General features: G+C 39.5%; 1 protein-coding gene across 1 annotated transcript in view; it reads right to left on the bottom strand.

Annotated features, from left to right (window-relative positions):
- Nucleotides 1-27,606, bottom strand: part of LOC126482026 (dual specificity calcium/calmodulin-dependent 3',5'-cyclic nucleotide phosphodiesterase 1-like) — a 671,133-nt gene that overhangs the window by 21,052 nt on the left and 622,475 nt on the right. Inside the window, exon 13 of the mRNA XM_050105997.1 lies at nt 21,467-21,622. Coding sequence (XP_049961954.1) covers nt 21,467-21,622 — 156 coding nt within the window. The remainder of the gene's footprint in view (nt 1-21,466; nt 21,623-27,606) is intronic.

Below are 27,606 nucleotides of genomic sequence, written 5' to 3'. Positions count from 1 at the left end.
CCCTTCTTCCACTCTGATCAATGCCATCCCCAACAATGCAGATGCAATATCAGACATAGTCTGGATGCATTTATCAGCAAAATTCAAGGATGGCACTATATGCAACAAATGCAGATGACACTCTGCTTCCCCAAGGGGAGTTGTGTGGTGACAGGCGGTCGTACAACTCTCATCGCACGATCAGCTGATTCCTTACAAAGTGTCAATAGAGATTGCATGTTGGCCACTAGGAGTGCCGAAGTGTGGTTACTCCTTGCTGCAGCATGCAGGCATTCTGTTGTTTTTGAGTGTTATATTTTAGATTATTCCATTTTTTGACTACTTTCTGAGACTCCTGCTCTCAGTGTCAGTCAACAAATTGTTTCCACTAGTTGTGTTACTCTTATTTGCATTTTTATTATGATTCCTGTGATTTGGCAGCACTCTACTTACAAAAGTAAAGTGCACTGACTGTAGGAGCTGCCTGAATGCAATTCTCCACAGTAAGAACATGAAATTAAGCAACAAGCCTCAAGCAAAGCAAGGCTTGTGACAAATTTACAGTTAAAAACATATTTTGGTTTCTGTATTTTCTTCAGATCTTTGTCAGTTCCAGTAACTGTTTTCCATAGCCCCTCCTGGTTTACGTGCATTTCCATCACAAATTCCCAGTCGTTGTAGTTAGCCATTCCTTGCACAAATTCCCACTCATTGTAGTTAGCCATTCCCGTCAACTATTCAAAATTAAACTGTGATTGTCCACCTAAAGCAATCTTAAATATATTCAGCTGGTTCAACAATAAATCTTGAATGATTCTTGACAAAAATATGATAACAGAAAGTCAAAAATATGAGAAATTTGGTAACTTCATCAGTAAAAAACACAATAACAATTGCAACAATCGATTCCATGCAGATATCAGTGATCTTGTTTTATTAGTTTCTGAACAGATGGTACTTTCATCAGTCTGGAAACTTCACTAATTCCTTCCTGGGCCCAGAAGCTGTTGGATATTGACTCCAGTTAGTCCTTTGTGAGATTATAAAGTTGGCTTCCTTGATGAATGAAATTCATGTACAACATACTGCCAGGAACATAGATTATCAAACACAATTTATTGAGAAAATTACTAACAAACAGAACAAATATGAAAAACCAAGAAGCTACTACACAAGGTGTCAGCAAAAGAAAAACCACTGTTGTTCCCTAAAATGCTGAAGGAGTCTCTAAGGCCTTCACACATAGGCACTATCCCCTCAAGCTAGTCCACAAACAGATAGACTGCATAATTTCCTCAAAAACCCCTAATACTCCACCACCCCTTAGAACCACCTGCAAATGAGCAGCCCTTCATCATTCCAGAGTGCAGCAACTGCATCAGGTTTTTCACCAGGGCTTCAATCATCTATCTATCATTCTTGGAAATGGCGACATCCTACACACAATCCTTCTCACCCCTCTTACAGTGTTATTCTGCTATCAACCCAACATATACAGTATTGTGGCCCATCTCTGTGCTACTCCCACACCTAATTCCTTGCCTGTCGTGTCCCTGTGACAGACCCAGGTGCAAGACCTGCCCACTTCATCCATCTGCACATCCTACTTCAGTCCCACCACAAACTTATCCTATCCTACAAGAGGTAGGGTCACCCGCAATAGCAGTCACATCATATACTCACTCTGCTGTTATTTTTGCACAGCATTTTTTGTGGGCATGACAACCAAGTACTTGTCCACCCAAATAAATGGACACCACCAAACCATGGCCAAGAGCAGGGTTGAACAACCAATGGCAGAACATGCCGCTAAATACAACATGCCTGATTTCAGTGTCTGCTTCACAACACTTGTGCCATATGGACCCCCCCCCCCCCTCCTCCCCCTGTCCCCACACCATGTTTTCTGAATTATGTAGGTGGGAGTTATCCTTGCAACACATTGTTCATTTCCATAAAGCTCCTGGCCTAAATCTCAGCTAGCCCCGACACTACACTAACAGTCTCCCTTCATCTGCTCTGTCACCTCCTCCCAGTCCATTCCTTATGTCATTATCATCATGTGCTGCATAAACTCATGTGTCTCATTCCTATCCTGTGTACTTGCTGGCTCTCTCTCCCCATTCGTATCTCATATACCTGCTGCCTCTGTCTGAGCCATCAGCCATACTTCTACAACTGTTCACAGTGCTTCCTGCCTTTTTTCTCCCCTCTCCCACCCCACTCAGTATAATGCTCATTTTACATGATAAATCAAAATGGTGTGGAATGGGTCATTTTGCACTCATATCACAAATTAATAATTGATTTGTAAATATGGCTATATGCTGAACATTTTTTTTAAATATACAGACCTGAGTTAGTAATTTCTGCATAACACTTTTTACACATTACGGAAACAGAAATTCTTCTGTGGAACAGAAGGAGTTGTCAAGGAGGATCTTTTCCAGATTGTTCCCAATTTTACCTTGCTGTCTGGCAAATTTTATACCTCTGGGTAAGTGATCAAAAATTTTTGTCGCAGCATTGTGCACCTGTTTTTGTGCTAGAGACAACTTGGTATTGTAATTATGTACATCATTGTTCCTTTTGAACTGTAGTGGATTATTTACAACAAACTTCATGAAGGAATAAATGAACTGTAAGCAGTAGTTATTCTTTAAACAGATGTCTATCAGTCGATCATGGATGAGCACAATATATTATTTTTGAAGTACATTTCTGAGCAACAAAGGCTTTCTTTCTTAAAAATGAGTTACTGCAGAAGATTCTTCTATATGAAATTATTGAATGAAAATATGCAAAATTGTCAACTTACTGATTTGTCTCCCCTGAAAATTTGCAATTATTCTAAGAGCAAATGTGGCTGAAATTAGTTGTTTTACAAGTTCCAAAATGTGGTTTTTCGAGTTTAAATTCTCATCAACATGGTTACCTAAGAATTTTTAAGTTTCCACCTTATTTATTACTTCCTTACTACTTGTTACACTTATCACTGTTGCAGTAACCCTAGTTTTGCACAACTGTTGCTGTGCATGAAATGTATTCACAATAACAAATATGAACAATAGTCAGCTGCATAATGGAATGACACTGAAAATTTTTGTCAGACAGGGAATCGAACATGGATTTCCCACTTATCACGAGCAGTTCCCTTATTTTTAAGCTATCTGAGCACAACCCAATGTCAGACCCAAACTTCCATAATTCATCAACCATTTGTCTACAGCCTGTACTTATACATCCATTATGTATATCCTCATACAAGGGAGACATTTCACTTGAAAGTCGCTTGCATGATGTCAGTAGATAAATACAATATTGCACTGCCCATGTTTTTCCAAATTACAATGTAATGTTTCTTCATATATGCATGCATGGTTGTAGACATATGGTTGACGACATATGGAAGTTTGATGATGGCACGATATTGCAGTCCCTGTGTTATTCTGATTACGATGCAAAGTTCCTTTGGACACGAACACATGTTCAAAGGGACAGGAACTGTGGTGACTACAGCCATTACAAAACACATAAAATGAACTTGCAGTTGTGAATAAGGACTTCCATTGGCTGTAGAATGGAAGGACAATGATGAAGATTTGTGCCGGACTGGCAGAAATTTTCATTGTCATCATTCCATTCTATAGCTGACGGTAGTCCTTATTCGCAACTGCAAATTGATTTGATGTGTATGGAAGTTTGGGTTTGGCCATGAGTCACACTTGGACAGCCTAACGGTGAGGCAACTGTTCACGATAAGCTGAAAGCTGGGTTCGAGTCCCGGTCCAGAACAAATTTTCATTTAACATCATTCCATTATGCAGCTGATGGTTGTTCATATTCACACTCCAAATACATTTCGTGTATTTCATAATGGCTGTAGTTGCTGCAGTGTCTGTTCCTTTGGACATGTATGTTTCAAGGAACATTTCATCATAATTCAGAATAACACAGGCACAGCAATATTGTATTTATCTGCTGACACCAGGCAAGCAACTTTCAAGCAAAATGTCTCTACTGTACAGTAATATACATAATTGATGTGAGAGTACAGGTTGTAGACACATGACTGATGGCATAATGGAAGTTTGGGTGTCGCCATTGGTCATGCTTGGATAGTCAAATGGCAAGGTGACTGCTCACGATGAGTGGGAAATCTGGGTTTGAGGCCCAACCTGGCACAAATTTCCGTTGCTGTCATCCCCTTACACAGCTGATGGTTGTTCATATTCACAATTGCAAATACATTTCATGTACTTCGTAACAGCTGTAGTTGCTGCAGTGCCTGTTCCTTCGGACATGCGCGCATGCCCAAAGGAACACTGCATCATATTTCAGAATAACACAGGCACTGTGTTTCTACAATTGAGAGTGAGACCATTCAAACAAATCCAGTCAATGATAATTTTAAGAATGCTGTTTACCATTGCACCTGTTTCTGTAGTTATGCTTGGACTGATTACAATATTAGTGCCACCTGCAAAAAGAACTACTCTGCTTGTTACATATTGTACAGAACATCACTTACACATACAAGGTACAACAGTGGGCATAAAACTGAGTCTTGAGAAACCCCATAAGTAATTTTTCCCCAGTCATAATTACATCTCCAGTCTATATGGGCTCAATTACTAAGTATAACTTTCTGCATTCTTTTGGTTAGATATGAAGTTATCCACTGGTTAGCTAAACCATCAACCCCATAAAACTTCAATTTATCTGGGAGAATGCTGTGACTCACAAAGTCAAATGCTTTAGATAGGTCACAGAAAACACCAACCAGCACTATTTTATTATTTAACGCTTGTAAAATTTGTCAAGTGAACATTTAAATGGCATTCTCAATAGAGCAACTCTTCTGAAACCCCAACTGTGTTTTGCTGAGGATACTATTGTTGCAAAGGTTCTAGACTACATCACTTTCTCTAAAGTTTTGGAAAATGATGTCAGCAGTGAAACAGGTTGGTATTTATTGACATCTGTTATCACCTTTTGTTAAAGAGGGGTTTAACAATGTCACATTTCAGTTTGTTTGGTAAATTGCCTTAAATTAGTGATGCATTACATATTTCAAACAAAAATGGGCTTATTAGATGGAAAGAAATGTTTAGTACCCTATTATATTTGAGATAATGTATAAATTTCTTAATTTGAGAAAGATTCTGAGTGCTTTTTGTAGTGTGCAACTACTGCAGGACTCTATTTGTTCTTGTCAATAGATACACTTCCCTTTTCCTTTCACAAGATAATTTAATCGCTATAGTGATTAATAATTCTTTGTATGGCTATTGAATGTCCTTTCTGATTAGCTTAAGTGGAAAGATATTTTCAAATATTGATATGACTCTATAATATAATAGATAAAATTTTATGTTAGAATTTGGTTTACTATGAATTTCATCCCAGGTCATCTCCTGCAAACTATTCTTAAAAACACTTGCCCTGGAGTCATTAATTACTCTCACTGATTTCCAAAGAGGAGTATCCATACTGTTTAAGTCACTAAATTATTTATCCTAACAGGGGATCATGATCAGAGTATGTTACTGGGTAAACAGTTATTTTGTTGCATTAAGTATTACCAAAAAAACATAATAAATTAGGGTCCTACAGACTTTATCCACCTGTGTTTGAAAGTTAAGTTAATTACTGAGATCAAATTGTAGGATCCAAATTAGGAATCTACATCATTTTTACTAGCACAATCCTCTAGAGGATCTATGCTGAAGCCTCCACAGACTACTAACTGCATGCTGCTGTCCAATAGAGAGCATGGTATGGAATCCAGATTCCTCATAAACACTTAAAAATTTCCCAGTGGGGCTCTATACAGTTACAATTAGAAGTGAACCATTTTTCAGAATTTATTCACATGCATATCCATCTATGTGCTGATCACCAAAAAATCTACTTGTCTCAATATTTCTGAACTTGTGTTCTTTCTTAATATACATAACAACTCCTCCTTTTCCCATGTTAATTCTGCAAGAGTAATCTGCTGGGTGTAATCTCATCATTAAATGTATAGCAAAAGAAATTGAAATGCCACTCCTCTCACTATCAAACAAGTACTTGATGAAGGAATATTCCCTTGACTGTCTTAAGCTCACAGTTACATTGCCTGTGTATAAAAAAGGTGAAAGAAACCTCCCAAATAACTACAGACCCATTTCAATAGTACCAATCATATTCAAGTTAGTAGAAAATTGTGTGCATAAGCAGATATACAGGTATTCTGAAACCAACAAAATTTTAAATGAACAACAGTTTGGCTTCAGGTCACACCTATCAACTGTAAAAGCAGTAGAAGCTTTGGTAACCAATGTTTATGAAGGGTATGAAAAAAGGGTATCAATGTCTGGAACACTTATTGACCTAAGTAAAGCTTTTGACTCAGTGTCACATGACATACTCATCAAAAAGTTAAAATACTATGATACTGAAGATGACACACTCTGACTATTCAGATCTTATATAAGCAACAGGTTACAACTTGTATATGCAAATAAGCAGAGGTCAGAAATACTCCCTATAGAAAGAGGAATACCCCAAGGCTCTGTTCTTGGACCTTTTTTGTTCATTGTCTATGTTAATGACTTCTCGAATTACATACCGTGTAAGAACATACTATATGCTGACGATATGACATTAATAAGTACAGGAGAGAACTTACAGAGTGTACTGGACAAAAATAGAAACATGATGCAAATGGCTAATTACTGGTGTCAGGCTAACCAGCTGTGAATAAATCAAACAAAAACAGAAGAAATAATATTTAATCTCACAGTAACTAAAAATGAAAACAAAACAGTGAAATTACTTGGACTAATTATAGACCAAAAGCTCTCTTGGGAAGGACACACCAATTATCTATGTAGTAAACTAGTACAAGTACTTTTCTTATTGTATAAATTAAGAAACAGTGTGAGCAAGCAATTGCTACTCCACTCATATTATGCTTTTTTTACATTCCCAACTGCAATATGGAATATTGCTTTGGGGTAACTCCCCAGGGGCTGAATGTATTTTCAGATGGCAGATGAAAGCAATCAGGTGCATGGAGGTGTTAGCACCCAGAGTGTCCTGCAGAAATTATTTTAAATCTCTTGGTGTAATGACAGTGCCAAGCATGTACATATATAACTGTCTAATATATGCCAGAGAAAATATGAAAAAATTGAACATGAGGTGTGATGTGCATGCACACAGTACAAGAAACAGTCACCTGCTGGACTTGCCTTCCACAAGACTTGCTGTAGTCCATAACAACTATAAGTACTTAAGCATAAAATTTTTCAATAAGTTACCATGCTCAGCTCGTACAGTACCACTAAATAAATATAAGAATACATTGCAAACCTGGCTAAAAAACAACGAATTTTTTACAAATGAAGAATTCTTAGAAACTAATCATCAAAATATGTTTTACCTAATTTATGAAGTAAATGTTTTGATGTTATGTAAGCTAGTTATTTACTGTGATTCTTTTCTTATGTGTGTATTTAATTACTGTGTAAAACATTGTTTTACATAATGCTGAAGAAAAGGTCTTTAGTTCCTTTTCTCACCTTTCTGCAACTATTTGAACATCATACTCTGTTTTCAGAGCTCTCTAAATTTTCAAAACAGACAAGAAGCTCTTATACCTTATCACTCAGTCCTTTAATATTTTGATAGAGTAAGCTAATTTTACTTCTCTGTGCAGTTGCAAGCATTTTGTCAGGCTCTTCTGTTATTCTGCCTTATTTCAAAACATGGTGGCTGAATCCTGATTCTAACCTAAAAAGTATGCCTCTCTGACATCAGTAACACAAGAATCTTTAATTGCGTGATGATGCCCCCCACCCTTTATTACCTGCAACAAGCTCAGCCAATCTATCTTTCCCTTTCCTATGGAGGTGTAGGCCATGTGTATATCTCCATCTTTCAATTGTAGCAACAAGCACTGCACTCATAGGATATTTCATTTCAGTCTGTATTCAACTTGGTGTTCACATAGCTCACAGCAGTGTTAACCCAGGGGTCGTCATGGTGCTGCAGGATCTCCACAAAACTCACATTTGTGCATATAGTTGCTACTCATATTTCATTCAGGTCACCCCTAAATCTGTAATTACTGTCCTTAGTCATGCTGTTCCCTGCTCCACCTTCTACAATAACCTGATCCTCTTTGCCAAAACCTTTCCACAAATTCCTTATGTCCTCTGTCACCTGGCTACAGTCAGCACTTAGTTTCACAATACTTGTGACTTGGTACCATGTTTTTAATCTTTCCTGTATCATCAGACCCCTGCTTCCTTCTCCATAGCTGCAGCAATCTTATAAGTAAACCACTGTCCCACATAATAAACTCTTCATTCCTCAATGACATATTTCCTAATAAACTCAAGACCGCAAAAATCATACCCCTTCATAAAAAAGGAAGCAAAGATGATATCAGCAATTACAGGCCAATAGCAGTACTCTCAGTATTCAGCAAAATATTTGAATATAGTATGGTTGACAGACTAAATTCATTTCTGAAAAAAAGAAATGCTGTATCACCTGCTCAGTTTGGTTTCCAAGGAGGAAAAACCACAACTGATGCAATACAGCAACTCCTAGATTACACCTTAACACTAGTAGACAAGAAGCTTTCGCCATAGGCATTTTTCTTGACCTAACAAAGGCATTTGATATGGTCAATCACAATATACTGCTCCAAAAAAATTTATTCCCATGGAATAAGGGGCACTGGCCATGACTTTAAAAGCTACTTCAAAGACAGAAACCATAACAAATCGATCAGGAATTGCTAATACTGTACAGTCATCTACCCAAATCACAGAACATGGAGTTCCCCAAGGCTCAGTGTTGGGGCCTCTTATTATTCTTACTTAATGTAAATGACCTCCCCTTAAATTTACACAACAACAGAACCTTCCTCATTGCTGATGATACCACAATTAAGATATCCAACTCAAATGAACATCTTCAAGATACAATAAACAGGAGCACAGCACAGCTAAACTCATGGCTTCATTCAAACAGACTTCTCCTAAATATAAAAAAAGACAGCTGGTATTACTTTCCACACAGTCCAAAATAAAAACCCACCAGTACCAAATACATCACTGAGTGATGATAAAATAAGCTATGTAAAGGAAACCAAATTTTTGGGGGTTACCTTAAGCTACAGAATTATCTTGTGGGGCCACAGTGCAGAAGCAGTGAGGTTGTTTAAACTCCAAAAAAAGTAGTTAGAATAATATTATTCAGACAACAGTGAGAATCTTGTAACCACTGTTCCAGAATCTGAACATATTTCCCCTACCATGTCAGTGCATACTGGACATACTATGTTTCTCCAAGAAAAATATTAGCAACTTACATATAAACTGAGACTGGCACCAACACGATACAAGGTCAAAGAACTCTCTAAGAGTAATTCTGCAGTCAACAAAACTATACAGTAAAGGTGTCAAATATATGGGAATAAAACTCTACAATCATCTCCCAATAGCAGCAAAGAACATTACACAAGTGAAGGATTTTAAAGTAAAACTATGGTCACTCTTAAGTAAACACTGCCTCTACAGCATACAGGAATTCATTGAAAACAACCTGCTTTAAGGAACTGCTAGAAGGAACTGCTCAACAAAACATCAGATAATAGATTTCAAACTATTGACCTTTGTAACATAACTGAATGTAAGTTTTATTGGTATTGGTATTGCTAAATTATGGTACAGAATAAATATAAGACCTAAGTACATTACACAAGTGATATAAATATGTGATCATTTTATAGATTCATAGACATGTACCCCTTCTATAAATGCCTAATATGTATCAAATGACCTGTTCTATATCATGATATGCATTTCTGTACAACTTATGATTCAGAGGATCAAAATAAATAAATAAAATAAATAAATAAATCTGGCCTACATCCTTTCCATGGTTACTACCTAGCAACAAGACTCTTTTTCTTGCTACTCTCTTTTGTTGGCAACATACTTCGATTTTCTTTGCTAGAAGTCTGCTGCACCCTACTGTGACCTGCTGAATGAGCTCTTCCCCTCCTACTTCAGGTAACAACTCAAATTTATTTTATACTGTAATCTTAAATGTAGATGAAGTTGAAGAGCTGTTCCCCTTTCACTCATTGCTTGTTACCTTTACTCTGTTCCCATAATCTTCTTCCTCCTTCAACTTCTCTAACTCAAATTTCACATGTTGTAATTCAACCTGAAGGGTACAAACCTTTGCCTCCTGCTCAATGATTCTCTTGTCTTTTTTTCAGAGCCTACAGTACCATGGGAGAGCCTTGATGAGTTACACTTCCAGTTTCCCACTACAGTCACCAAGTGAAATTCCAAATCACATTCTACATATACCACTCCTTCTTTGACTATCATAGAGCAATATCCACACTTATCACACATTTCAACACAGATTACACATTTCAAAATAGAATTAAACCACTTAACACTTATTACACTACACAAATTTTTGTTATTTACAAGCCAGAAAAAATCTGGCGTACAGGTCACTGCTTCAGGTGTGTGATATAATGTAAAAAGTTAATTATTTCTGCTAACAACAAGAACTCAGTACTCACTTAACTGCAGTATCTGTAAATTAACTTAATCACAGTATAGTGTAACTTTAATGTACTAAAACTATATGTAAACACACTATTATCCAAAATTTTCTAAATCAAACAACTTAAGATTTATGCTACTTTCTGGAAAGATGAACTTAATAATGAATGAACACGCTTTACTTTTGTGTGCCTGTCTACCATTCATTTGCACTGAGCAAAATTCAAATATGTTCCTAACACTCAGGACATCCAGATATGACACTAAGAAGCTGAACTACTTCCATGGGCCCACACAACATACTATGAAATTTGAAGCAAAACCATCCTATGCTGGACCAAACACCATTGAAAAAATTCCCTTGAGATGTATGAAGCAAACAACAAGATATTGTTTAAAACACCTCATAACATTCTGGTGAAAAAGTGTTACTGTAGCACAGATTATTTTCTTTGCAATAAAATGTTAGCTGAATTGTAATGAAATACCATGTACAACATGTGATGTAGTTTATATTAACAACAAAATATGTATTTAAAAAAACCACTCAAAGCAGCTGGACATACAAGATATAAAGGGAGATCTTTGGTGGAATATAAATAATGGACAGAGTAAAGTTAACGACATAATATGTAGTGGAGGTGCTGAGTGATTTAACAGGCACAGAAACAAGGCTTAGAATGTTGCTGAATGTCAGAAGAATTCTTCTTCAGAACTAATAGATTACACATACACCTGAGCGGCTACATTGTCCTGACTCAATACATTGTGCTGACACTGTAGCTTGATGGGTGTGAGTGGTTTTGTATGCTGGAGTGGGTGTTGGAAGAAAGCAGATGAGGAGTGAAAGGAAGGGTTTGGGAAGTGCGGTTGGTGGTTCAGATGCAGCAGGAGCAGGGGATAAGAAAGTGGCAACGGTGAGCTCATTCTGGTCACAGGCAGAGGGAGTTATGCCCAATTCTCATGTACATAATTCACAGAAGTTAGTATTGATGTATGGGAGGGAAGGATCCAGATGGCACAGGCTACAAAGCAGCCACTGAAATCAAGGACGCTGTGCTAGGCAGTGTGTTCTGTCACTGGCTGGTCAACTCTGCTCTTGACTGCAATTTGTCAGTGGCCATTAATTCCAGTATAAAATTGGCTAGTGTCCATACCCACTTAAAATACTGCATAGAAGTTACAACAGAGACAGTATATCACAGGACTGCTTTCACAGGTAGACTTACCTTTTATAAGGATAGGATGTGCCTGTGATGGGATGTCCTAGTTGGGCATATCAGACAGGTCTTGCACCTGGGTCTTTTGCAGGGTGTGATCTTTGAGGCAAGGGGTTGGGAGTAAGTGTGGTGCAAAGACAGACTATTACGGTATATTTCATGGATTGACTGGGTGGCAGGTTACTGCATTAGGAGAGGTATGAAGGATTGTGGGTAGATGTCCCTCATGTCTGAGCATGACGATAAGACGATAACAGTCAAATTTGAGGAAAGATATGGTTTAGTTGTAACAGTCTGGGATGACACTGGGTGTTTGAGTGGTTGCTTTTTTGCATCTCATTCATTGAGGCGGTCTGAGGTTAGGGGCATGGGGGGATAAGGCATGGGAAAGCTGTTTGTAGACTGTTTGGGTATAATAATCCCAGCCTCATCACATATGTCATACTGCCAGGGAAGGTGCAGATCTACATCTACATCTACATTTATACTCCGCAAGCCACCCAACGGTGTGTGGCGGAGGGCTCTTTACGTGCCACTGTCATTACCTCCCTTTCCTGTTCCAGTCGCGTATGGTTCGCGGGAAGAACGACTGTCTGAAAGCCTCCGTGCACACTCTAATCTCTCTAATTTTACATTCGTGATCTCCTCGGGAGGTATAAGTAGGGGGAAGCAATATATTCGATACCTCATCCAGAAACGCACCCTCTCAAAACCTGGCGAGCAAGCTACACCGTGATGCAGAGCGCCTCTCTTGCAGAGTCTGCCACTTGAGTTTATTAAACATCTCCGTAACGCTATCACGGTTACCAAATAACCCTGTGACGAAACGCGCCACTCTTCTTTGGATCTTCTCTATATCCTCCGTCAAACCGATCTGGTACGGATCCCACACTGATGAGCAATACTCAAGTATAGGTCGAACGAGTGTTTTGTAAGCCACCTCCTTTGTTGATGGACTACATTTTCTAAGCACTCTCCCAATGAATCTCAACCCGGTACCCGTCTTACCAACAATTAATTTTATATGATCATTCCGCTTCAAATCGTTCCGCACGCATACTCCCAGATATTTTACAGAAGTAACTGCTACCAGTGTTTGTTCTGCTATCATACAATCATACAATAAAGGATCCTTCTTTCTATGTAATCGCAATACATTACATTTGTCTATGTTAAGGGTCAGTTGCCACTCCCTGCACCAAGTGCCTATCCGCTGCAGATCTTCCTGCATTTCGCTACAATTTTCTAATGCTGCAACTTCTCTGTATACTACAGCATCATCCGCGAAAAGCCGCATGGAACTTCCGACACTATCTACTAGATCATTTATATATATTGTGAAAAGCAATGGTCCCATAACACTCCCCTGTGGCACGCCAGACGTTACTTTAACGTCTGTAGACGTCTCTCCATTGATAACAACATGCTGTGTTCTGTTTGCTAAAAACTCTTCAATCCAGCCACACAGCTGGTCTGATATTCCGTAGGCTCTTACTTTGTTTATCAGGCGACAGTGTGGAACTGTATCGAACGCCTTCCGGAAGTAAAGAAAAATAGCATCTACCTGGGAGCCTGTATCTAATATTTTCTGGGTCTCATGAACAAATAAAGCGAGTTGGGTCTCACACGATCGCTGTTTCCGGAATCCATGTTGATTCCTACATAGTAGATTCTGGGTTTCCAAAAACGACATGATACTCGAGCAAAAAACATGTTCTAAAATTCTACAACAGATCGACGTCAGAGATATAGGTCTATAGTTTTGCGCATCTGCTCGACGACCCTTCTTGAAGACTGGGACTATCTGTGCTCTTTTCCAATCATTTGGAATCCTCCGTTCCTCTAGAGACTTGCGGTACATGGCTGTTAGAAGGGGGGCAAGTTCTTTCGCGTACTCTGTGTAGAATCGAATTGGTATCCCGTCAGGTCCAGTGGACTTTCCTCTATTGAGTGATTCCAGTTGCTTTTCTATTCCTTGGACACTTATTTCAATGTCAGACATTTTTTAGTTTGTGCGAGGATTTAGAGAAGGAACTACAGTGCGGTCTTCCTCTGTGAAACAGCTTTGGAAAAAGGTGTTTAGTATTTCAGCTTTACGCGTGTCATCCTCTGTTTCAATGCCATCATCATCCCGTAGTGTCTGGATATGCTGTTTCGAGCCACTTACTGATTTAACGTAAGACCAGAACTTCCTAGGATTTTCTGTCAAGTCGGTACATAGAATTTTACTTTCGAATTCACTGAACGCTTCACGCATAGCCCTCCTTACGCTAACTTTGATATCGTTTAGCTTCTGTTTGTCTGAGAGGTTTTGGCTGCGTTTAAACTTGGAGTGGAGCTCTCTTTGCTTTCGCAGTAGTTTCCTAACTTTGTTGTTGTACCACGGTGGGTTTTTCCCATCCCTCACAGATTTACTCGGCACGTACCTGTCTAAAACGCATTTTACGATTGCCTTGAACTTTTTCCATAAACACTCAACATTGTCAGTGTCGGAACAGAAATTTTCGTTTTGATCTGTTAGGTAGTCTGAAATCTGCCTTCTATTACTCTTGCTAACAGATAAACCTTCCTCCCTTTTTTTATATTCCTATTAACTTCCATATTCAGGGATGCTGCAACGGCCTTATGACCACTGATTCCCTGTTCTGTACATACAGAGTCGAAAAGTTCGGGTCTGTTTGTTATCAGCAGGTCCAAGATGTTATCTCCACGAGTCGGTTCTCTGTTTAATTGCTCGAGGTAATTTTCGGATAGTGCACTCAGTATAATGTCACTCAATGCTCTGTCCCTACCACCCGTCCTAAACATCTGAGTGTCCCAGTCTATATCTGGTAAATTGAAATCTCCACCTAAGACTATAACATGCTGAGAAAATTTATGTGAAATGTATTCCAAATTTTCTCTCAGTTGTTCTGCCACTAATGCTGCTGAGTCGGGAGGTCGGTAAAAGGAGCCAATTATTAACCTAGTTCGGTTGTTGAGTGTAGCCTCCACCCATAATAATTCACAGGAACTATCCACTTCTGCTTCACTACAGGATAAACTACTACTAACAGCGACGAACACTCCACCACCAGTTGCATGCAATCTATCCTTTCTAAACACCGTCTGTACCTTTGTAAAAATTTCGGCAGAATTTATCTCTGGCTTAAGCCAGCTTTCTGTACCTATAACGATTTCAGCTTCGGTGCTTTCTATCAGCGCTTGAAGTTCCGGTACTTTACCAACGCAGCTTCGACAGTTGACAATTACAATACCGATTGCTGCTTGGTCCCCGCATGTCCTGACTTTGCCCCGCACCCGTTGAGGCTGTTGCCCTTTCTGTACTTGCCCAAGGTCATCTAACCTAAAAAACCGCCCAGCCCATGCCACACAACCCCTGCTACCCGTGTAGCCGCTTGTTGCGTGTAGTGGACTCCTGACCTATCCAGCGGAACCCGAAACCCCACCACCCTATGGCGCAAGTCGAGGAATCTGCAGCCCACACAGTCGCAGAACCATCTCAGCCTCTGATTCAGACCCTCCACTCGGCTCTGTACCAAAAGTCCGCAGTCAGTCCTGTCGATGATGCTGCAGATGGTGAGCTCTGCTTTCATCCCGTTAGCGAGACTGGCAGTCTTCACCAAATCAGATAGCCGCTGGAAGCCAGAGAGGATTTCCTCCGATCCTTAGCGACACACATCATTGGTGCCGACATGAGCGACCACCTGCAGATGGGTGCACCCGGTACCCTTCATGGCATCCGGAAGGACCCTTTCCACATCTGGAATGACTCCCCCCGGTATGCACACGGAGTGCACATTTGTTTTCTTCCCCTCTCTTGCTGCCATTTCCCTAAGGGGCCCCATTACGCGCCTGACGTTGGAGCTCCCAACTACCAGTAAGCCCACCCTCTGCGGCTGCCCAGATCTTGCAGACTGAGGGGCAACCTCTGGATCAGGACAAGCAGCCATGTCAGGCCAAAGATCAGTCTCAGCCTGAGACAGAGCCTGAAACCGGTTCGTCAGACAAACTGGAGAGGCTTTCCGTTCAGCCCTCTGGAATGTCTTTTGCCCCCTGCCACACCTTGAGACGACCTCCCACTCTACTACAGGTGAGGGATCAGCCTCAATGCGGGCAGTATCCCGGGCAACCACAGTCGTAGTCCGATCAGGGGATGCGTGGGACGAGCTGGCCGTCCCGGACAAACCCCCATCCGGACCCCCACAGTGGTAAGTTTTGTTGGATAAACACATCCCCTACTCCAGTTTCTCTGAATTATTTAGATGCGAACAGCCCTTGTAAAACAGTAACACATCCTTTGATCCTTCTGGCCTGAATCTACGCCATACACCCATCTCCATGCTCCTAACTTCATTAGTCCTACATCTATACACTCCTCTTGACATTGACAATCTTCCCCTCCCCGTTCTATCGCCCTCTCCCAGACTACTACTCCATGTCACTGTGTACAACTCTCCCCCCAGCCTGTGGGCCGAATGGGCTCATTGCTACCTGCAGTCTCTCCCTCCTAGCTCTAAACCACCTTTATCACCCCCCGCCTCCCCCCACCCCACACACACACTCTCTTTCAACTTGTCCACACCACCTGATGTAAACTTTTTTTTTTTTTTTTTTTTTTTTTTCATCAGTCTACTGACTGGTTTGATGCGGCCTGCCACGAATTCCTTCCCTGTGCTAACCCCTTCATCTCAGAGTAGCACTTGCAACCTACGTCCTCAATTATCATTTGCTTCACGTGTTCCAATCTCTGTCTTCTTCTACAGTTTTTGCCCTCTACAGCTCCCTCTAGTACCATGGAAGTCATTCCCTCATGTCTTAGCAGATGTCCTATCATCCTGTCCCTTCTCCTTATCAGTGTTTTCCACATATTCCTTTCCTCTCCGATTCTGCGTAGAACCTCCTCATTCCTTACCTTATCAGTCCACCTAATTTTCAATATTCGTCTATAGCACCACATCTCAAATGCTTCGATTCTCTTCTGTTCCGGTTTTCCCAAAGTCCATGTTTCACTACCATACAATGCTGTACTCCAGACGTACATCCTCAGAAATTTCTTCCTCAAATTAAGGCCGGTATTTGATATTAGTAGACTTCTCTTGGCCAGAAAAGCCTTTTTTGCAATAGCGAGTCTGCTTTTGATGTCCTCCTTGCTCCGTCTGTCATTGGTTATTTTACTGCCTAGGTAGCAGAATTCCTTAACTTCATTGACTTCGTGACCATCAATCCTGATGTTAAGTTTCTCGCTGTTCTCATTTCTATTACTTCTCATTACCTTCGTCTTTCTCCGATTTACTCTCAAACCATACTGTGTACTCATTAGACTGTTCATTCTGTTCAGCAGATCATTTAATTCTTCTTCACTTTCACTCAGGATAGCAATGTCATCAGCGAATCATATCATTGATATCCTTTCACCTTGTATTTTAATTCCACTCCTGAACCTTTCTTTTATTTCCATCATTGCTTCCTCGATGTACAGATTGAAGAGTAGGGGCGAAAGGCTACAGCCTTGTCTTACACCCTTCTTGATACGAGCACTTCATTCTTGATCGTCCACTCTTATTATTCCCCCTTGGTTGTTGTACATATTATATATAACCTGTCTCTCCCTATAGCTTAGCCCTACTTTTTTCAGAATCTCGAACAGCTTGCACCATTTTATACAGGGTGTTACAAAAAGGTACGGCCAAACTTTCAGGAAACACTCCTCACACACAAAGAAAGAAAATATGTTATGTGGACATGTGTGCGGAAACGCTTACTTTCCATGTTAGAGCTCATTTTATTACTTCTCTTCAAGTCACATTAATCATGGAATGGAAGCACACAGCAACAGAACGTACCAGCGTGACTTCAAACACTTTGTTACAGGAAATGTTCAAAATGTCCTCCGTTAGCGAGGATACATGCATCCACCCTCCGTCGCATGGAATCCCTGATGCACTGATGCAGCCCTGGAGAATGGCGTATTGTATCACAGCTGTCCACAATACGAGCACGAAGAGAGTCTACATTGGTACCGGGGTTGCGTAGACAAGAGCTTTCAGATGCCCCCATAAATGAAAGTCAAGAGGGTTGAGGTCAGGAGAGGTGGAGGCCATGGAATTGGTCCGCCTCTACCAATCCATCGGTCACCGAATCTGTTGTTGAGAAGCGTACGAACACTTTGACTGAAATGTGCAGGAGCTCCATCGTGCATGAACCACATGTTGTGTCGTACTTGTAAAGGCACATGTTCTAGCAGCACAGGTAGAGTATCCCGTATGAAATCATGGCGGTGAATCGAGGAAGTATAGTACATAGTGACGAAACTAAAATGAGCTCTAACATGGAAATTAAGCTTTACCGGACACATGTCCACATAACATCTTTTCTTTATTTGTGTGTGAGGAATGTTTCCTGAAAGTTTGGCCGTACCTTTCTGTAACACCCTGTATTGTCGAACGCTTTTCCCAGGTTCACAAATCCTATGAAAGTGTCTTGATTTTTCTTTAGCCTTGCTTCCATTATTAGTCGTAATGTCAGAATTGCCTCTCTCATCCCTTTACTTATCCTAAAGCCAAACTGATCGTCACCTAGCGCATTCTCAATTTTCTTTTCCATTCTTCTGTATATTATTCTTGTAAGCAGCTTCGATGCATGAGCTGTTAAGCTGATTGTGCGATAATTCTCGCACTTGTCAGCTCTTGCCGTCTTCGGAATTGTGTGGATGATGCTTTTCCGAAAGTCAGATGGTATATTGTCAGACTCATATATTCTACACACCAACGTGAATAGTCGTTTTATTGACACTTCCCCCAATGATTTTAGAAATTCTGATGGAATGTTATCAATCCCTTCTGCCTTATTTGACCGTAAGTCCTCCAAAGCGCTTTTAAATTCCAATTCTAATACTGGATCCCCTATCTCTTCTAAATCGACTCTTGTTTCTTCTTCTATATTTATAAACATGGAAAATAGAGTAAATAATGACCACAAGAACACTGTGTAATCAGACAGCATATTGTAGCTATACAGGTGCGTGTGTGTGTGTGTGTGTGTGTGTGTGTGTGTGTGTGTGTGTGTGTGTGTGTGTGTGTTTGTGTGTGTGTGTTTGTACAAATCCTAGCTTGGAAAAGGATTCATCCAAGGCTAGTTAAGTTTGTTCTTTTTGTGTGCCTGTCTACCATTCATTTGCACTGAGGAAAAATCAAATATGTTTCGATAAAGCCAAGTATGTGCTTTAAGAAGCACTGTCAGAAGAAGTGATCTAGATGGCATGAGTGGTGAAACTAACATCTATTGTTACTATGGTTCATAGCAATATCTGTAGCAAGACATTGTGTGATGCTGATGTGAAACTAACATCTATTGTTATTATGGTTCATAGCAATATTTGTAGCAAGACATTGTGTGATGCTGATGTCAACAGTTTGGTTGGGGCAATTCATTTTGACTGATAATGTGGTAGTATGGAATTTTAAGCTCAAATATGAGTCTGGTCTTATTTCTGAATCATCTGAAGTACACCAGGTCTCTCTGGAAGACATTTCCCTTTACTAAAAACATTCATTTTTCTGTCTATCTTTCTTTGGTTTTCTAAATTACTCTTATAGTTAATGAAATTCTAAGAATGCCAGCTATCTGCAAAATTTTTATGTATGTATACTTGTTTTAGCCATTTCAAACAATGGAAAATCCATGAGGGAATGTAACAATATTATGAGAAGGAAAGCTGCCACTCACTACATAGCGGACATGCTGAGTTGCAGATGGGCACAACAAAAAATGTTTTAGCCATTTCTATTTAGTTTACTGTCAAGAAGGCTACAGTAACATGTACAGTGAGTAATCAGGTGTAAAGACTAGCAGTTGATCCTAAACATAAACAAATGTACCATACTGCACATACATAAGGAAAGAGCCCCATTATATCAATAGAACTATAACTAACCTGCTAACAACCAGGAGGTATAAGTTATATGATTCTCATGTCAATAAAATTCTCTTCCCCATGCAGGTTGGTAAGGCAAGTCCCTCCCACCAGTGTTTTCCCAGAGAGTAGTGAAATGTATACCAACTTGTGCTGAAACTGTTCCACTCATTCCATATTCATTGTGTGTTACATGTTACATATATCATCCTATTTCCTCCACACAGCCATAATTAAGGAAAAATTTTCATTAGAACTGTTACCATTTGGCTTAGCAACCCCAAATATTATGGATGTGACAGAAATATTTGCCATTTTTACTAATGTAATTACTCTTTCCTGCACAACCCCCCCCCCCCCCCTCCACCCACCATCCTCTTGGTGGCAAACACAAGTAACTATAGATTTTACCCCAATATAAACTGTTTCCCATTATAATGTGTCACCTTCTTACCACTCTGTTGTTTTAACATGTAACCTTCTTCCCAAGCCTAACCCCATTCCTAGCAGTGCTTGTCATCCCACCCCATCCTATCACAAGTATTTATTCTGGACAGTCAGTCATATCTGAAGTGCTATTGAAATTGCTTCAGGTATCCCCTTTTGCCACCCAAAACCTACAAATGGAGGTTTTCAGGATGTCTCACCACCACTGTACTTATTCCTAGGTAGTAAGCCTTACTTGTACTAAGTTAGTTTGAAATTAACCCAGGCATTCTAAATGCTTTACAAGTCATCTCATTTACCATCACCCCTCCACCACCCTCACTCCCTAGATGTTAAATGTCACTGGATCTGTCACCAATCAGTATAATGACCATGAGAACTAAGGATTTGGCACTAATATAGTTTGTTTTCTATTATTTTTATATGGCACCTCCATCACAACACTACCCCACCCTTAATCTGATAGTCTTACCTCAACAATGTATTTCCAGATTTATTCTCTAATCAATTTTTTTTCTTTGCCCCTTCCTTCTTCCTAATATTATTTCTCTCCAATTTTTCTTTGTACTTCATGAAACCAGCTAGATGCATGGAAATCTAAAAAACTGCAACATGTCTGTTGTTTAACACTAAGAACTGTAATTAATGACTGGTTTAATTCATATCTCAATCATAAGCAAGTTGAGAGTTTCCTGGTATGAATAATAGAAGGTTTATGGTTGCACATATGGATTGATGATTCCATTTTTCTTCACAATATTTCAATAAATTTGGGCAGGCACTGCAAGTGATGGTTTGGTTAGTATCCAGACAGTGAATACATCTACTGCTGTCATATGTAGCACCTGACAAAAAACAATGAGTCAGTTTCTAAAATACTGAGCACAAGAACAAAATTGTTAAGCCAGTTGAATATTTATGAATATATCTTTTTACTCATTCCATGCCAGTGTGTGTGATTTTTGTCATTATTAATATGCCCACCAAGAAACAAATTGCAGTTCCTATTATTAACAAATTTTGTTCTGGCCTTCACTGCACTGTCATGTGGTTTATACATGAAGAAATATATAAGAAGAGTACACTGCTATAAAGACATGAAAGTCTTCTACTTTCCTGGTCACAGCACATTGAGAGGAACATTAAAAAAGAAGAAAAAAAATTTTACAGAAATATGTCAATTGATCTGCTGTTTCTCAGTAAGCAAAAGACCTTTCTATCATTTAATTGCAGTATCATTCCGAAAATTCTTTATTTATATGTTACTCTAAATGGAATAAGTATGTAAGTGAATGAAATAATCATAATTTTTGTACCGTTCTTAGTTCTGTCAATTTCAGCATTTTCTGATCCTGTACTCTGGATGCTTTCAGCAGATGTTGGTTTACAAGATGAATGAAGTGGACCCAAAATTGCTTCCAACATATCACTGCATACTGCCATGCTTGGCTCAACAATAAATTCGATGAAACCTAAAACACACATAAGTTTTTTTTATAGTAAACTTCATAGATGTACTTTATTGGGACTAATCAAATGCAATCAGTATTTTAACAGAATATGAAGAACTAAAGTGATATGCTATCATTACAACAACTTTGTCTTACAAAAAATACCTTTCTTTAAATTACAGTAATTCCAATGATCAGAGTAAAGAAAATTTAAAATTAGTCTTCTCTTTTTAGTCTGGAAACTAGCTGACTTAAAGAATAACATCAAACTTCAGATATCGTAACATTACTCTTGTCTTTGAAGTAAGTAAAATTATAATAATCTTATTGCTGAACTTAAAAATACATCATTACTAAGACAACTTGAATGTAAAGGAAACTGTTTTAAACTTAGCTCATCAAGTGTTACTGTGATCACTATCACAAATGTACTATGTCTTATTTTAAAATGTGAATATTGCACACAATAATATTACAGTTAAGTAGAAAACTTTGGGAAATACGTGAATTAATTTAGTTTTAATTATATCATGTTAAATTCAGAGCTTCACTCCCTCCCTCACATATATCAGTATATATTTCCTGCTAGATTTACCTGTTCTAGGGCCAACACATTCTAAGACAGAATGTACAAGTATTTTGTAAACAATCTTCTTTCTTAAGTGATAGCATTTTCCCAGCATCCATCCCATGAAATGAAGCCTGCCACTTTCTTTACCTTTGAATGAGCCTATGTAATCGTTTTGTTTTTCCACTGTTACATCAAGTTATTCATAGAAGTTGTTGCACTCTAATAAGGATACTATGTGTGTATGTCGGTTTTTTCTTTCTCTTTTTTTTTTTTAAAATTGCACGATTTTATCTTTTTGGACATGTAAAGCAAGTTATCAGCCACAGCACTACTTTGAAATCTTATCAAGATCTGACTGAGTATTTATGCAGTTTTCTTCAAGTTTCCCTTGTGTAATATTCTATAAGCACCAACAAGCAGCTGTTAGACCAGGAAATACACCTGTATGGATGTCCACATTAGTAATATTCCCCTGCACATTGTTTTGTTGAATGTCAGTCATTGATGTTTGACATCAAAGTTAAGTCTGCTACCTCCTCTGGTGGGCATGGGTGGGATCAGTTCAAAGAAAGACATGATTTCCACCAGGTTGTTTGATTAAAATGAGTACTTTATTTAACACTATTGGCCATTTTTCAGCTTTAGTTCACATTCAAGTGCACAAAGGGACAAGTGTACAAATGGATGTGGATATCTCCACCTAATAAGTATTAATGAGCCACATACCATCATGATTTACACATGGAAGGGCCACTAACAGACACAACCTCTTAACAAATAGTAAGAAAAGAAGCATGTACAACTGTTTGCAGTCAAGCCACTTGTCTTTACAAGTACAAGCAGTCAAGTCTTTATTTGAAAGATAAATCTTTGTTACTGTTAATTTGATTAACCAGAACTATTTTAGGTACGTGCACACACGTGCAAGGCACCTCCTCCCCCCCCCCCCCCCCCTCCAACGCACACACTGGAAAAATTAGCTCTGTGTGACGGTGGGGAGGGCGGGAGGGCACATGTGCGGGCATACACATTCACGATGATGTAACATATAACATGATGATTCTGTGGAATAACATGTTCCATTTCTAACCATTTAGACCAATGGAAGATGTTCATGGAAATCCTACACGTCATTTAGGCACATGCTAAGTGTGGAACATCCCACTACATGTTGGATGGAAAAGATGGAAAAGAAATTACTTCAGAATATTGACAAGGCGCAATAGCGAGTGCCCCTCTCCACCTGCTGTGGAGGCCCACTTATGTTTTGGCATCGTGGCTTTGCAGTGCCTTGGAAGTTATGGAACAAAGGGTGTGGGCAATAATGTCTATGCCAGGACAACTGTCAGTCTGAAATGTCAAATTGTAACAGCAACACATGTTATGATCTATCTTTGAGTTACAAGTTGTGTGAGACTCACAACTAAAACTGAAGTTGTATTTTGGAAACATTGTGAATATAGTATGGAAGAGTTATCACAAAACTGATTATTTCATTTTAGAAGCTTCAATAAAGTGAAGCTCTTTTCAGCACCCATCCACAGCAAAAAGTGAAGTCACATGTCATGTTCTAATGACACTGTGTGCAGATACACTACAGCAGATAAATTCCAGAATGGCAACCTCAAGGTATTTGTAAGATATAAGTCAGCGCATATACCAGCTGGGTGACAAAATGTGCATGAAGTGGTACACAACATACTAAAACAATTCACACATAACACTACATTTGGCACCATACAACAGGACATGAATTACAAGTGCTAAAAGAAGAGAGCTTTAGTAATAATAAAAATAATTTTCAAGAATTTTGATGGTAATGATAGAAGATATAATTTTGTCCAGAGCAACACATGGCAACAGCTGATAAGTCTAAGTGGGCACACACAGTGTGTTGACTAAATTAGTTTTAATAGTTATGAAGAAAGAAGTTTAATTTGGTTAAGATCAAAGAAGCATTCTTTGACTGACCATAGTGTCAAATGTTGATTGACCAACCATAGCAATAAGATGATTCTGTGGAATAACATGTTCCATTTCTAACCATTTAGACCAATGGAAGATGTTCATGGAAATCCTACACATCATTTAGGCACATGCTAAGTGTGGAACATCCCACTACATGTTGGATGGAAAAGATGGAAAAGAAATTACTTCAGAATATTGACAAGGCGCAATAGCGAGTGCCCCTCTATTGGGTGCTTAAGCAACTTTGAGACATGACTAGAGAATAATTTCATCGATATCATCATCATCATCGTCATCATTTAAGACTGATTATGCCTTTCAGCGTTCAGTCTGGAGCATAGCCCCCCTTATAAAGTTCCTCCATGATCCCCTATTCAGTGCTAACATTGGTGCCTCTTCTGATGTTAAACCTATTACTTCAAAATCATTCTTAACCGAATCCAGGTACCTTCTCCTCGGTCTGCCCCGACTCCTCCTACCCTCTACTGCTGAATCCATGAGTCTCTTGGGTAACCTTGCTTCTCCCATGTGTGTAACATGACCCCACCATCTAAGCCTGTTTGCCCTGACTGCTACATCTATAGAGTTCATTCCCAGTTTTTCTTTGATTTCCTCATTGTGGACACCCTCCTGCCATTGTTCCCATCTACTAGTACCTGCAATCATCCTAGCTACTTTGATATCCATAACCTCAAACTTGTTGATAAGGTAACCTGAATCCACCCAGCTTTCGCTCCCATACAACAAAGTTGGTCGAAAGATTGAATGGTGCACAGATAACTTAGTCTTGGTACTGACTTCCTTCTTGCAGAAGAGAGTAGATCATAGCTGAGCGCTCACTGCATTAGCTTTGCTACACCTTGCTTCCAGTTCTTTCACTATGTTGCCATCCTGTAAGAATATGCATCCTAAGTACTTGAAACCCTCCACCTGTTCTAACTTTGTTCCTCCTATTTGGCACTCAATCCGTTTATACTTTTTTCCCACTGACATTACTTTTGTTTTGGAGATGCTAATCTTCATACCATAGTCCTTACATTTCTGATCTAGCTCTGAAATATTACTTTGCAAACTTTCAATTGAATCTGCCATCACAACCAAGTCATTCGCATATGCAAGACTGCTTATTTTGTGTTCACATATCTTAATCTCACCCAGCCAGTCTATTGTTTTCAACATATGATCCATAAATAATATGAACAACAGTGGAGACAGGTTGCAGCCTTGTCTTACCCCTGAAACTATTCTGAACCATGAACTCAATTTACCATCAACTCTAACTGCTGCCTGACTATCCATGTAAAGACCTTTAATTGCTTGCAAAAGTTTGCCTCCTATTCCATAATCTTGTAGAACAGACAATAACTTCCTCCTAGGAACCCGGTCATATGCCTTTTCTAGATCTATAAAGCATAGATACAGTTCCCTGTTCCACTCATAACACTTCTCCATTATTTGACGTAAGCTAAAGATCTGGTCCTGACAACCTCTAAGAGGCCTAAACCCACACTGATTTTCATCCAATTGGTCCTCAACTAATACTCGCACTTTCCTTTCAACAATACCTGAGAAGATTTTACCCACAACACTGATTGAAGAGATACCTCTGTAGTTGTTACAATCTTTTCTGTTTCCATGTTTAAAGATTGGTGTGATTACTGCTTTTTTTCCAGTCTGATGGAACCTGTCCCAACTCCCAGGCCATTTCAATTATCCTGTGTAGCCATTTAAGACCTGACATTCCACTGTATTTGATGAGTTCCGGCTTAATTTCATCCACCCCAGCCGCTTTATTGCACTGCAATCTATTGACCATTTTTTCCACTTCCTCAAATGTGATCCTATGTCCATCATCATTCCTATCCCATTCTACCTCAAAATCTGAAACATTACTGATCGCATTTTCACCTACATTGAGCAACTCTTCAAAATATTCCCTCCATCTGCCCAAGGCATCCACAGGATTCACCAGCAGTTTTCCTGACCTGTCCAAAATACTTGTCATTTCCTTCTTACCTCCCTTTCGAAGACTGCTAATTACACTCCAGAATGGTTTTCCAGCAGCTTGACCCATAGTCTCCAACCTGTTTCCAAAGTCTTCCCACGATTTCTTCTTGGATGCTGCAATTATCTGTTTGGTTTTGTTTCTTTCTTCAACATAACTTTCTCTGTCTACCTGGGTTCTGGTATGTAGCCATTTTTGATACGCCTTCTTTTTCCTTTTACAGGCTGCCTTGACTGTATCATTCCACCAAGCTGTTTGCTTCATCCTACTTTTACACGCTACTGTTCCAAGACATTCTTTAGCCACTTCTAGCACTGTGTCCCTGTACCTTGTCCATTCCTTTTCCAATGACTGTAATTGACTACATTCAACTAACTGGTACCTTTCTGAGATCGCTGTTATGTACTTATGCCTGATTTCCTTATCCTGAAGTTTCTCCACTCTTATCCTCCTACATATGGGCCTGACCTCCTGCACTTTCGGCCTCACAATCCCAATTTCACTGCAGATTAAATAATGATCAGTGTCATCAAAGAATCCCCTGAATACACATGTGTCCCTCACAGCCTTCCTGAATTCCTGATCTGTTATTATATAGTCTATGACAGATCTGGTTCCCCTGCCTTCCTAAGTATACCGGTGAATGTTCTTATGTTTAAAAAAGGAGTTTGTGATTACTAAGCCCATACTGGCACAGAAATCCAAGAGTTGTTTCCCGTTCCTGTTGGCCTCCATATCCTCTCCAAATTTACCCATAACCTTTCATACCCTTCTGTTCGATTTCCAATCCTGGCGTTAAAATCACCCATGAGCAGAACACTGTCCTTGTCCTTTACTCTAACAACTACATCACTGAGTGCCTCATAAAAACTAACCATCTTATCTTGATCTGTCCGTTCACAATGCGAATATACTGACACAATCCTAATTTTCTTGCTAGACACTGTCAAATCTATCCACATCAGTCGTGCGTTTACATACCTTATTGCAACTATGCTGGGTTCCATTTCTTTCCTGATGTAAAGCCCTACACCCCACTGTGCTATTCCTGCTTTGACTCCTGACAGGTAGACTTGTATTCTCCCACTTCCTCTTCTTTATCACCCCTTACCCGAATGTCACTAACAGCTAAAACGTCCAGCCCCATCTTACTTGCAGCCTCTGCCAGCTCTATCTTCTTCCCAGAGTAGCCTCCATTGATATTAATAGCTCCCCATCTCATTACCATTTGTTTGCCAAGTCGTATCTTAGGAGTCCCTGGTTTGTCAGTTAGAGGTGGGACTCCGTCACCTCCAAGGGTCCGAGGCATTTTGCTCTGATTGTTGCCAGCATCATATTTAAAGTACCAGGGAAGCAGGTTGCTAGCCTTACTTGCCCCGAGTCCCATTGGGTTTTACCCCTAACGGCTGAGGGACTAACCGGTGGATTTGGTAGTCTTTGCCGTATGAGCACAAAGGTGAC

The sequence above is a fragment of the Schistocerca serialis genome, chromosome 5, assembly GCF_023864345.2.
Source record: "Schistocerca serialis cubense isolate TAMUIC-IGC-003099 chromosome 5, iqSchSeri2.2, whole genome shotgun sequence".
Lineage (NCBI taxonomy): Eukaryota > Metazoa > Arthropoda > Insecta > Orthoptera > Acrididae > Schistocerca > Schistocerca serialis.
The sequence above is the reverse complement of the archived record's forward strand: the minus strand, read 5'-3'. Positions and strand labels throughout refer to the sequence as shown.